Genomic DNA, 14,692 nt, shown 5'->3' with positions numbered 1-14,692 from the left:
CAATCTGTTAAAATTGCATTAAAAAGTTTTAATGAGCAGCTTTTGTAAAAACATAATTGGTTTACCTAGATTTTATTCAGACCAACCAGATCTAGTACAAGGCCTGCCATAATCAAATGGAGCCATCAAATGAACAGGATTTAGGATTGCTGACTGGATTTGGACAAGCAAATGGCTTCCATGAGCTGACTCTCTGGCTCATTGCTGGAGAGAGCCACCCTTTGAATGTAGAATAAAAGGGACTAATCAGCTTGTAAGTACAACAATCCTCCTTTGGTATAGTTGTTAAATCCTAAAGAGAACCGATTGGAAATTTAGGGCTGTAACTGCTAACATGTTAATCCGCTTTGCAATGCAAATTAAGTTTCTTTTCGTGTCTTTCTCAGAAGTCACAGGGATTTGCTTCATACTTAAAATCACTACGATCAGAGGACCATTAGATTTTCTGCATTTTTTTTAATATATTTTAAGTCAGTACAGCTCCATCAAGTTGCTTGTTACATTTATATTCAAGAGAAAACAAAGGACTGGGTCATCATACTAACAATTAGATCATCAGACCTGTATAGTGTTTCACTTAAAATGTTACAAAAGAACAGACTGCAATTGTACCACACTGTATATGGCATCAGCTTGTTAAATACTCTTCAGTTTTATTGTTTGCAACAATGCAATATTAATTATTGTTTCCAATAATTTACTTATTTTGCTTTTTTTTTAAAAAATTACTTTGTGGAAGAGCCTCTTGAGCACCTGGATGCTGAACTCAATGCACTCTCTCGATCATGCTCTTCAAAGTAGTTCTGCTCTATTCTTCTACAAAACTTTATGAGGTTTTCATAATTTTTCACCTTTTCACCAAGTGTATCATCGGTCAACTGAGTTGTAAGGATTGTGAACAAATGACCAAACACCAGTGCATCCAGTTCTGTTGGCCTGCAGCACAAACATTAAAAGGTTAGCTAACCATTATTTTTGAAGGCAACACCGAGACCTGTAGCAATATACTGTAACAAGGAACAGATTAAGGGAAGGTCATTGCAAGGGAGATTGGCATAGGACTTCTGTTCCCCGAAAAACTGCTGGCATTTCTTAACTAAATTAAGCCAATCTCTAAAGGTTTCACAGACGCAGACCATCTTAATTTTTTATTACAGTAATTTATTATACAGGTACTTGTCCTTATAAAAAAAATCTTGTCATTAACAGATTAATTACATTTTTCCCAAATGAGCACAAGTTAAATATACCAAAAAAGTACACTTTAAACTGGATGTGGGACGATGCCTTATGACCACTGACAGTTGTCCATCTCCGCAAAGAAAAATCTGCCTCCCCTGCTGCAGCTATTGTACATAACAAAACCATCCTCAAAATAGCATGTTGCACTTCAAATAGCAAAATACATTGCTTCTGGGCATTTCATCTGCCAAAGACACTGATGCTGTGTGGCATTCCTTTGTACTTATGGTTAAACAAATGGAAATAGAGAAGACATGAAAATCAAGTGAATACAGCATTGGTCCAAACACCATCTCTATTCTCCACTATTGTACTGTGTGTTATCCTAACAATGTAACTTACTGTCGGGTAAAGAAATAGGGCTGGGATCCCAGTCTTTGAGAGAGAGCCTGGCAGCATCGATCTACATCTTCATGTACCTAATAGTTATCCGTAGGGAGAAAAGTCAAAAATTACATTGGTAATATGCAACCAAATGCTGTCACGAAATACATATCTTATATCAGCTCGCTCTAAGGTCAAATACATCAAAAACAAAACTGACAATATTCAGCTTACCTTTTTAATAAGTGGTAATATTACCTATTCTCAACCCAAAGTATTTAATGCTACAGAACCTTAATGTACCTCTCACAGAATTGTGCACCCAGGTACACAAAGGGATAAACTCTTAAAAGTTAAAGCTCAAAGAAGCTACAAAATGCAACAGAGTAATATTTGGTTAGTACCCAAATTAAACTCCAGTTTCTGATGGGTTGGTAGGAAGCCTCAGCACAGAATATCTGGCTCATCCAATTTTCTGATGCATAGTTTTCTGGGCTGAACAAGACTGTAATGAAACTTCAGGCAAAGATGATTGCACTTACCTATTGAAAACAGGGAAAAGACAAGGAAAAAGGACACCCACTATGCTCTCGAGCAGTTTGAATGTATTTTATTTTTCCTCCTTCGTGCATTTAATGCCTAGGTTTTCCTTACATTAACATTTTTGATCATAGTGGTCCTCCCCCCTTAAGAACACCTGACTTATGTACAGCCCTTACATTTGGCAGACCAGCAGGATGGATTTGCTGGCTGCTGGAGGGCTGCTGGCATCTTCTGCCATGTGGGAAGTCCATTCACAGCTGCATTTCCAACTTGCAAATTGTTCTGTTTATGAACAGTTCACAGGAACGTAACCCAGCTGTAACCTGGAAAGGACCTGTACATAGACGCCTTTCAATTATTTAGCCACTCATTTCTAGTGCCTTGATAATTACTGTTGCTGTATAGTTTGTGGCTAACAATGCTGCAAGAATGGGAATCTCCTTGTTCCCACAGTTCTGTGTAAATCAGACAAGAACCATTTCATGAGGGATATTATTTTCCAGTTCATATTCAGGGAGGATTCTGGATGTTATGAATACCACAAGAGTGTTGTTTACAGATTGCATCACTTGGACTTCTGTTTGTCAGAAGAGATCACTCTTTGGTACTTTTGCCAGCTCCTTTGCAACAAGTTACAACCAAGCAACTGTAGGGAAACATTCTTCAAACAAGCCACACATTCCCTTTATCACTTTGGAAACATAAAACTGACTGGATTTCTAGTGCTAAAGGTCTTTCCATTTGTATCACTGTTTTGCAATTCAAATAGAAGATCAAGTGGAAAGGACAATAATGCATAAATGGCAGGTTCACATTCAGAATTTTTATTTTGCACATTAATTCCATTTATCCCAAGCATTCCTGTGATGCTTTCATTATGCAATAGCCTACATTATTTGAAATTCTCCAGAGAATGCGCAAATGGTGGTGGGATGTCAAGCTATCGTAAGTCCCCGGCCCCTCCCCACCATTATGGCTGATTGCAGATAAAATGCACGTTACCAGCCGTATGCCATTGGAAATACATAATGGAAATGGTAAAGCAACAATTTCATTCAATCCATTTCAATAGCTTGAACTACTTGCATGGATGCTGTTCTACAGTTGGGCCAAATTTTTAAAATTTATTTTCTAGATGCTGTTAAATTCATTTATCCAACAAGAGGCCAAACTGCAAGATAATGATGAGCAGACTCGTAAGGCTTCAGTTCCACAGTAAAAGACTGAGGTGATATGGAGACGATGCAATCAGGTAAACTGATTCAGAATATATGGCAAAGTATGACTAACAATGACTACCGCTACTTACTGAACTAAGTAGAGAGTCAAAAGAATTCCAGTATAACAGATGACCTTTTTCATATTGAACTGCCACCTTTGAATGCTGTCTCTAGAACTTACTGCCTTTCCTTTCCTAACACAGCCCATACAAAGAATTAAAAATACTCCTTTCATATTTACAACAATAAAATATTCTAATACATGTCTGAGCCCTTAAACCAAATGTACATCCTATACAACAGGGGAATCTATACAGAGGGGATCTTATAGAAACATATAAAATTATAAAAGGGATACATAAGATAGAGGCAGGAAGGTTGTTTTCATTGGTAGGTAAGACTAGAACTAGGGGATTTGGGGGAATAGATTTAGGACAGAGTTGAGGAGAAACTGCTTTTCCCAGAGAGCAGTGAATCTGTGGAATTCTCTGCCCAGGGAAGCAGTAGAGGCTACCTCATTAGATATATTTAAGACACAGTTAGATAGGTTTTTGCATAGTACAAGAATTAAGGGTGATGGTGAAAAGGTAGGTGGATCTGAATCCACAGCCAGATCAGCCATCATCTTATTGAATGGCGGAGCAGGCTCGATGGGCCAGATAGCCTCCTCCTGCTCCTACTTCTTACATTCTTGCAGGTGGAACAAGCACTCACAACAGCAGTGTGAACTTAACTTTGAAGCTCTGCAGTGATTTTGACTCTTTTGATGCAGGGAAATGCAATATCAGTACTTCAGGTAGAATCTTCTCAGACAGTACACTGATTCTAAACACCCATCCCCTTTAAGGCATTTGCCCAAATTTTTGCTGGAAAGCGAATTCCCTTAAAAGACAACCACATTCTTGGAACCTTACCCTGCTAAATGTTCAGTGCCAGCTACATCAGCTGCATGAATGCAGCCTGCACAGACATTCTGATGTGGGTAAAATCCAACATCAACTGCTGTCTTCAGATCATCTTTCACTCAAACAAACCCAGCAGACACAGACTTGTAGTATTGGATGCCCAAAGTCTCAATGCCTGTCATTTCACTCCTGAGAAACAGAGCTCTCTGCTTGTCCCCTCATTGCTTTTAAGTTCCCCAGCAACATGACAAGATGCAACTTATTTCACATTGTTCTGCAATTAGACAATTTTTTTCCTGCACGAGTGCAAGCTGCTGCAATGAAAAAAAGCCCTTTACTCTTGCATTAAATTTAGGGTGAAGGCAGGCCCAGTATGTTACTTACTTCTAACTAATTCAGCTATCTTTTTCAATGTGGCATTCCTTCATTAATTACCCTTTCAATGCCAGTGCAATGTGGGATCTGACAACAAGAAACAAAGCCTCAGTGGAAGTTGAACCAGGTTCCTCAACCTGCGGTCTTCCATCTCTTGATGATGGTTGGGGATTATCTCAGCGGAGCTGAAACATGTGGCAAGGATCACAGCGAATACCAACACCTTCCATAAAGGATTTAACACAACACAGCCATCTGAAGCAGAACATAGAACCATATGAACATAAGAAACGGGAACAGTGGGAGGCCAAATGGTCCCTCGAGCCTGCCCCACCATGCAACGTCAAGGTTGATCTGGTCTTGGCCTCAACTCCACTTTACTGGCATTCCACATAACCCTCAGTTCCCCTGCAATCCACATTTTCTCTCTGTCTTGAATATAACTATTCCTCAGCATCCACAGCTCTGAGTTAGAAGATTCCAAAGATTCACAATGAAAACAGGAAGTACCAAGGATATTCAACAGGGCAGGCAGCATCTGTGTAGAGACAGCAACAGAATTAACATTTCAGGTCAATAACCTTTCATCTGAATTGGAAAAGTAAGGAAAGAAACACCTTTTAAGTTGCAGGGAGGTGGAGTGAAGAGAATCATGGGAATGTCTATAATAGGGCAGAGACCAGAGTTGCCCATATGACATAATGGCTTTCAGTGCCATCTAAAAGGAGAAAATGAATGGCTTGTTAATCATAGCTGATCTGTCAGGAGGAATGTAAAAAGGAGGAAGATTAATGAGGGCAAGAGAGGAAAAAAAATATGCTGGAACCGTGAGATACAGAACAGAGATTTTGAAACATTCACTACCATTTTAAAGATGAAATTCCTTCTAACAGTCCAATGGCTGGCTCCTTATCTTGCCCTAGTTTACACACTCACCTGTTGTGCTGTCTTTTGTAAATCTAACCATACCACAACCACTGACTTACTTTTATCTACCCTCAAAAAGTTCCAATAAATCTGTTAAAACACAACTTCCATTTCATCAGACCACATCAACTTTACCAAATTACATTATGCTTTGTAATCACTACCTTAATAATAGACTATAGCATTTTTCCAATGAGAGATATTAGGCTAACTAGCCGATAGCGCCATGTTTTCTTGAATAGCAATGTCTGCGTGGGTTTCCTCCGGGGGCTCCAGTTTCCTCCCACATTCCAAAGACGTACAGGTTAGGAGCTGTGGGCATGCTATGTTGGCGCCGGAAGCATGGTGACACTCGCGGGCTGCCCCCAGCACATTCTCAGTAATGCAAAAAGATGCATTTCACTGTGTGTTTCGATGTACATGTGACTAATAAATAAATATTTATCTATATCTATCTATCACATTTGCTGTTTACCAGTCTGCTTGGATCTGAGCAGGATCCAGGAAATTTTGAAAGATCACAATCAATGTATCCTTTTGTCCAATGTTTTTTCTTCCATGGATACTACCCAAGTTCCTCAGTCTTTTCTGCCAATTTGTTATATGATGTTTTGGGTAGCACCTTCTACCATGCAAATCATTTCAAAAAAATCAACATCTTTACAGTTCCTCAATCTCTGTTGTTAATTCCACTTTCTCAAATTCTAAGGGTTCAATGCCTGCTTATGTAATTCCCTTCCCTTTTACTCACATATAGAGCTAACTTTGTTCTTTATACATCTAGTTAATTTAGTGTAAAATTTATCAATTGTTTTGTCAAGCTTTGCTGATTTCAAAAATGCTCTGAATCCTTAAGCAAACTTAATAAATCATTTATTTTAATCTGAGACCATCTTTAGTTCTTCAGGGCCCAATACTCCGCATCCCAGTTTACTAAAGGAGGTAGCCATGGAAATAGTTGATGCTTTGGTTTACATTGTCCAAAATTCTGTATATTATGGAATGGTTCCTGTAGATTGGAGGGAAGCAAATGTGCCTCCAATCATTTTTTTCAAAAAAAAAGAGGAAAAGAAAACAGATCTACAGACTTGTTAGCCTAACATCAGTAGTAGGGAAAATGCTAGTTTATTATGAAGGATGTGATAACAGGACATTTCCGAAATATCAGAGATAAAATCAACATGGATTTATAAAAGCAAAATCATGGCTGATAAATCTACTGGAGTTTTTTTTGCGGAGGAAACTGCTACGATGGATAATGGGGGATCCAGCGGATGAGGGATATATGGATTTTCAGTTGGCCGTTGATAAAGTTTCACATATGAGGTTTGCATGAAAAATTAAAGCACAAGGCATTGGGAGCAATAAATTGTGTGAATCCCCACAACATCCGGCAACCCTGTAATCTCTGTCTTGGAGGCCGATGTCAGAACATCCTTCAAGAGGGTGAATCCTTGCAAGGTGTCAGGCCCCGATGGTGTACCTGGCAGGGTACTGAAAACCTGTGCTGACCAACTGGCTGGGGTGTTAAAGGACATCTTCAACCTCTCACTGCTGCAGTTGGAGGTTCCCACCTGCTTCAAAAGGGCAGTAATCATACCAGTGCCCAAGAAGAACAGAGTGAGCTGCCTCAATGACCATCACCCAGTAGCTCTCACATCTACTATGATGAAGTGCTTTGAGAGGTTGGTCATGGCTGGAATTAACTCCTGCCTGAGCAAGGACCTGGACCCGCTGCAATTCACCTACCACAACAGGTCTACAATGGACGCAATCTCACTGGCCCTCTACTCTGCTTTGGAGAACCTAGACAACAGCAGAACATACGTCAGGCTGCTATTTATCGATTACAGTTAGGTAGTCAACACCATCATCCCCTCAGTATTAATCAACAAGCTTCAAAACCTGGGCCTCTGTACCTCCCTCTGCAACTGGATCCTCTACTTCCTTAACGGGAGACCACTGTCAGTGCGGATCGGTAACAACATCTCTTCCTTGCTGACAATCACCACAGGCGCACCTCAAGGATGCGTGCTTAGCCCACTGCTCTACTCTCTCTACACTCATTACTGTATGGCCAAGCACAGTTCAAATGCCATCTATAAAATCGCCAGTGACTCTACTGTTGTTGATAGAATCTCAGATGGCGACGAGGAGGCATAAAGGAGTGAGACAGATCGGCTGGTTGAGTGGTGTCGCAACAACAACCTCATGCTCAACATCAGCGAGACCAAGGAATTGATTGTGGACTTCAGGAAGGGGACGTCAGGAGAACACACACCAGTCCTCATTGAGGGGCCAGCGATGGAAAGGGTGAACAGCTTCAAGTTCCTGGGCGTCAACATCTTGAAGGATCTATCCTGGGCCCAACACACTGATGCAATCATGAAGAAGGCATGCCAGCGACTCTACTTCGTTAGGAGTTTGAGGAGATTTGGTATGTCACCAAAGACTCATGCAAATTTCTATAGATGTATGGTGGAGAGCATTCTGACTGGTTGCATCACAGCCTGGTATGGAAGCTCTAATGCACAGGATCGCAAGAGGCTGCAGAAGGTCGTAGACTCAGCCAGGTCCATCACGGGCACAACTCTCCCCACCATCAAGGACATCTTCAAGAGGCGGTGCCTCAAGAAGGTGACATCTATCACCATCTGAGACATGCCCTCATTACTACCATTGGGGAGAAGGTACAGGAGCCTGAAGGCACAGACTCAGCATTTTAGGAACAGCTTCTTCCCCTCTAGCATCAAATTTCTGAACGGTCCATGAACCCATGAACACTGCCTCGTTATTCCTTTTTTTTGCACTATTTATTTTGAAATTTATAGTAATTTTATGTCTTTGCACTGTACTGCTGCTGCAAAACAATAAATTTCATGACATACAAGTCAGTGATAATACACCTGAATCTGATTCCAATATGAATTGAAAACTGGTTAGTTGACAGAAAACACAGTAAGAATTGAAGGGCCTTAATTGAGATGGCAGGCAGTGACTAGTGTAGTACTAAAAGGGCTGGTCTTGGTCCACTGATACTCTCAACATATATATTTCAATAATTTGGATGAGGGAACTGAATGTAATATTTCCAAGTTTGCTGATGACACACAACTGAGTGGGAAAATGGGAGGAGGATACAAAGTTTCCCAGCAATTTAGACAAGTTGAGTTAGTGGGCAAATGCATCCCATTGTGAAATAAAAATTCCAGGAGGAAAGCAAACCATTTATCATGAATGGGTACATTCTTCTTCTTAGGCAATCCCTGGGACTAAGGATGACTTGCTTCATTGTGGTCTTGTGTTTTTTTTTGGTGCATGTGGTGGCTAATTAGGTCAGTGTTGGAACCACATATTCTTCCATAGACTGAGCAGGAGGTGGCTGATGGGGCAAGTGAGTGGAAAAGGAATGATGAGGCAGTGTTCACGGACCATTCAGAAATCTGATGGTAGAGGAGAAGAAGCTGTTCCTAAAACTACTTACCCAGGACTTCTCTATGCTTCTTATGCATGGCTTCAAGGTTCTCAATACAATCCTGTAAATACCCTCTCCACTTTGAGTGGTTGTGGACCAGAGTTTTCCAGAAGTCAGTGGGGATGTTGCACTTCTTCATGGGAGCTTTAAACTCATACATGAATCTTTTCCTCCATCTTCCTGGTAATCTCCCATTACTTTATTATTTTGAATACCTTTTAACTATCACTAGTAAACAAGCTTTGAGAGAAAACTGGACGGAAATCCAAATAATATCAGAGGGACAATCATTTGAGATGTGTTGATTTTAACCATTTGCAATCAGATATTGATCTTTTAATCATTTACGCAAGGGGACAAACGCCAGAATTTGTGTTCAGGTTTTCCAAATCAAGCCACCACACTCATTAGACAGCACTTTTGACATGCATCCATTCTTGAAAGAGATGCATTTGCCTTTGGCTTCCGTAATAAGTTTCATAACCTTGCCATGAATTCTACTCTTGTCACCATTATTTCAAGCTGAACTAGACACTAGACTATTCACAACCAAAGCACTTTATTCAACCCTGAACTGAGTTTCAGATGCTTCATTTCAAAGATATTTCCAACTTTCTAGAATAGGAACAAGATAAGGTCTTCGGTCTCTCAGGCCTATTACACTCTTCAACTCTATTATCGAATGTATAACAAGGAACAGTACAGCACAGGAACAGACCCTTTGGCCCACAATGTCTGTGCCAACCATAATCCCAATTTAAACTAATCCCAGCTGCTTGCACATAATCTATATCCCTCCATTCCCTGCCTGTTCATGTTTCTGTCTAAATACCTCTTAAGCGGCGCTATCCTATCTCCTTCCACCACGGCAGCACATTCCAGGCACCCACCAGACACTACAAAAAAAAACTTGCCTCGCAAATCTCCTTTAAACTTTCCCCCTCTCACCCTAAAGCTATGCCTTCTAGAAATTGACACTTTGACCCCAGGAAAAAGATTCTGACTACTTATCCCATCTATGCCTCTGAACATCCCCTTAGCATCCGAAGCTCCAGAGAAAACAATCCAAGTTTGTCCAACCTCTCTTTATTGCTAACGTGCTCTAATTTGGGCAACACCCTGCTGAACTTCTTCTGCACCCTCTCCAAAACCTCCACATCCTTCCTGTAATACAGCAACCAGAACTGCACACAATACTCCAAATATGGCCTAACCACAGTTTTATACAGCTGCGATGTGACTTTCTGACTTTTATACTCAACACCCAAACCAATGAAGGCAAGTATGCCATTCACCTTGATTACCACCCTACCTACATATGCCACCATTTTCAGGGAGCTATGGACTTGCACCTCAAGATCCCTCTGTATATCAGTACTCCCAAGGTCCTTCCATTTACTGTATACTTTCTTCTTACATTTGATCTCCCAAAATGCAATACCTCACACCTGTCCAGATTAAACTCCATTTGCCTTTTCTTTGCCCACATTTCCAACTATTATGGTTCACCCGTATCTCAACTCCAAAGCATGCCTTAAATTCTGCAACTTATAATAACCGTACCAAAATATTGCCAGCTCCACTGCCCCCTCACCCCTGTCGCACTGCATTTTAGCTTGTTGCTGAAGCTCCATCTTTTCATTATTACCCAGAGTCACTGATGACTGCCATTCTTTACCTTCCATTATTCTGGAGCTATGAGCAACTCCAAAACAGTTCTGGCTATAGGCCTTTCACCAGGCCATAATTTGAAAATGATAGAATAAACACATTTCAACCTATTTAATGGGGTTCCAGAATCATCAGTAGGACTCACAATCAGATTTCATGGTTTGGAAATTTCTTTTACAAGAGACTAAACATAACATGCATGCCTATGATGAGAAAGCAACATTTATGCACAATACAGTGGGATAAGTATTTGCTGTAACTTAAAATGCTCGTATATCAAATACTTGTATCTTTCCTAGTTCAGAACAAATTGAGGCACACAAATAAACATCTTTTACATTGGATATAAAGAAATTGGTGAAGTAGAGCAAACAGGCAGAGGGTAACAATCTGTGAGGAGGCATGAAGGCATATGAACCGCACAGGAATTAATAGTTAACAATCCAATAACGGCACAGGCCAATAACACAAAATGCTGCGAAAATATAGTAACCCAACAGTTCTGATAGCTCTCTGATAACTCAGATCACAAATTCAAATGCTACATATTGCAAAACATCATTGCATTTTAAATTGAAATCACAGCACAAAGTAAATTATTGTATGTTAGCTACTTAGTGCTGGCTCAGAGTTGTGACAAAGGACTAAATAACTAGTGTACAGTAACAATTTTCTTTAACAGTGGAATGGGTTGAAGTCATGGTGGTTTCATCTAAATTTTTATTCTGAACTCCATGCATGTTTTAATTGTCTCAAAGCATTTTTGCAAAAGGACTTCACAGATGTTTTGCTAAGTAGCCAATTAATTGCTTATAACTGGGAGAACTTAACAACAAGACACCAATGTAACTCAACAAACTAAAAATGGATGGCTTTCTGATCACTAGCACTGCTACTGGATATATAAAAAGCCATTCTGTATCCAATTACTTTGATGCTTCCTGCAGCAAATCCCACGTGCAGAACAAAAATAAATCTTATGTATAACACGACTGATTTTATCTTCTAGCCAAGAGCAGTCTGTGCCCAACAATGAGCACTTCTTAAAAAAAAGTGAAAGCTAACAAAACATCCCTTCACAAACCTGCCAGTGTATTTCCATTTAAACCTTTTTCATCGCTCCAATGATTGCATTCACTCTCCTGAGGCAAACCAGAGGAAAATATTCTGCCTGTTGTGCACTATGGCCTTAACTAAATCACTCCTCAACCTTTGAAACTCGAGGGAATGAAGTCAGCTTTGTGCTACCAATCCTTATTATTTAAGAGTGCATATTCTTCCTCTGGATGTCAGTATGATTCTTGGAATTCTATCACTCTGTATCCATTTGTCTTGTACCCCCAAATTCTAGCACCACAACTTTAATCAATATCAAGCAAGTGTAAAAAGCTTCAGAACAGTCCAGCAAAGTTAAACACATTCTGCAAATTAGTTCCCATCGCGACAAGTTTTGATGCATGCCAATCTTCAGATTCTAGATGTTTTGTTAGCTGGAAAACCAACGAATTCCAATTGCTGAAAATATATAATAATTTGGAAAGGCTAATGACAATGGTTCTGTCAAAGCACTATCTCTACCTTTCCTGTATTGTGCTGATGGTTGAAACTTATTTCGTAACCACAAAATAATTTCCAACTGAATGTCCTATGAATTATGTGATAACAGTCTTACAGCTGGTATGTCAGTAAAGCCTATAAAAGACTAGTACTAAACTTTGTCTTTAACACAATGCTAGCAATTAAAGCTTTATAATAATCAAAAAGAGGGTGTCAAATGTTTGATCTCTGAGACACTTTGCATGAATAAATCAAATATTTATTCTACCAACCTGCACATCTTTGGGACATGGGAGATAACCAGAGCACTCAGAGGAAACCCATGAGGTCACAGGGAGTACATGCAATCTCCACATAGACAGCGTCTTTACTTTCTTAGGAGGTTCGGCTTGTCACCGAACACTCCAACAAACTTCTATAGAGGTACTGTGAAAATATCCTGACTTGTTGCATCATAGTCTGGTACGGCAATTCAAATGTGCAGAAACGCAAGAAGCTGCAGAGGGAAGCTGTGCCTACATGACAATAAACTTTCTTTGACTTCTGTCTTTGACCCAATGTCAGGATTGAACCTGGGTATCTGGCACTGCGAGATGCCAGTCCTACTAGCTGCGCCATAGTGTGCCCACTTTCTGTAATAAATCCCTCTGCATGTCACAAAATTGCAAGCTAAATACAAATGAAGAAGCACCACAGCCTAACCGCTTTTGAGAAGTTCCAACACTAAATCATAGAATGCTATTCTCTTAATTAATTGCAGGGCTTTTCCCCCAGAAGTTCTTTCTGTACCAATCTGTACATGAAGGATTTTAATATGATGAACATTCTTTTGCTCAAGTAAAATTCACAATATCAGATACCCTAAAACACCACTGAAGCAGAGCCACTGTAGCAATTGAGCCACTGCAGGAAATGCAACTGATAATTGTGAGAAAAAAAATCCCACAAACAGCAATGAGATAAAATAACATACAATGAATTTCACTGATGTTTACTGAGGGATAAATCTTGCCCAGGCCACTATTCCTTATTCAAACTATACCATGGTACATTTTATGTTCAACTAACCGGGAGAAGAGGTCATAATTTAATGCTGCACCTGAAAGCTGGTTCCTCTGACTGTGCAAAACTCTTTCAGTAATGCATTGATGTGTCAGTTTACATAGTCAAGTCTGTAATGGGACCAGAATCCACAGCCTTCTGATTCAGCTGTTTTAATCAAAGACCCACACTGAGTCTTAAGAGCAGTTTTAAGTATGTTGTTGTGTTGCCCTCTTCTTCCTTCAGTTTACATTGAACTGGTTTAGACTTATTTATCCATGCATTATTTATTACTTTGCATATTTCAATAGATTGCCTCTGCATGATTTTGAAAGAAAGCACAATAACCCAAATGTCTCCAAGATTTTTCCAAACATTCAATTTTCTGACAGACAGAATCCATGCTCGTGGTTTTCATTTCAGGGTTTTAATGTTCTTTCTGTACCCTGGTGACCAAAACTGAACATAGTATTTTGGGTACAACCCAAGTGATACACTATAATCTTTCAACATGACATCCTCCAATTTGTGACCATCGCTGCTGCCACCATACCCCTGGCTCACCCCAGCTTCTAATCCACAACTTCAAACTGTATTCATAAACAATTCAAAATAGTTAACTTACAAATGACAATAAATTGACAGACAGTTACAGTTAAGGTTGATGAGCAACTGAATAATAAGGAAATGAACAAGAAAATAATGTAATTGGGCATAACCCCGGTAAATAAAATTCAAGATAGTGAAGAACATGGTATTACATATTTTTAAATAAAGGATGACAGGCACACTTCATAAATGGTATTGAACTGGCTACAATTAGACCTGGAAGATCTAGGGAACAACTGCATGTCCTGCATTATTAAGCAACAATTAACAAACTAAATAAATGCTGAAGTAAATTTCAAAGTCTATAGATCACAAGTTAAAGGATGGCATGTTGAAACCATAAAGTGATGACTAATATTGTGTGGATCATATTACAGAGTTAAGTAATAAATTGTCAGAAGTGTGGAAGGCAATAAACAGTCTCACAGTAGATTAGCTGCCAGGGCCACAGGCTATAGTGTTTAATCAAAGTGCAGGACCAGTTTATAACTGTACATTTTATAAAGTCAAAAAACATGAGGGAATTTAAAATTGTAATGGCAAATTTGCTTAAATATACTTACATTGGAAATGATGTCATGTTCTTAGGTGGTATGACTAACTATACCATTATATTGCCCAGTATAAAATGTTCCTGAATTTTTGATTGTGTTGTGTATTTGAGAAAATAGAAGTGAGTTTACTCGTGTAGTCTCTCGTGTAATTTTGGGTTGTAAACAACTAACATCATTTACACTTAGATTTTCATTTTTATAACCACTGGTGCTAAAAATAGAAGTTTTGAAATTGTATTGAAAGCAGCT

General features: G+C 39.5%; 1 protein-coding gene across 1 annotated transcript in view; it reads right to left on the bottom strand.

Annotated features, from left to right (window-relative positions):
- Positions 1–436: 436 nt before the first annotated feature.
- mtx2 (metaxin 2) overlaps positions 437–14,692 on the bottom strand; it is a 75,584-nt gene continuing 61,328 nt past the window's right edge. Inside the window, exons 9-10 of the mRNA XM_052016517.1 lie at positions 1,585–1,661; positions 437–936 (exon numbers count right to left, since the gene is read on the bottom strand). Of these exons, the coding sequence (XP_051872477.1) occupies positions 726–936; positions 1,585–1,661 (288 nt within the window). The 3' untranslated portion in view covers positions 437–725. The remainder of the gene's footprint in view (positions 937–1,584; positions 1,662–14,692) is intronic.

This window comes from Pristis pectinata, chromosome 1 (assembly GCF_009764475.1).
Source record: "Pristis pectinata isolate sPriPec2 chromosome 1, sPriPec2.1.pri, whole genome shotgun sequence".
Classification (NCBI taxonomy): Eukaryota; Metazoa; Chordata; class Chondrichthyes; order Rhinopristiformes; family Pristidae; genus Pristis; species Pristis pectinata.
This window is presented reverse-complemented; position numbering and strand designations above follow the sequence as displayed.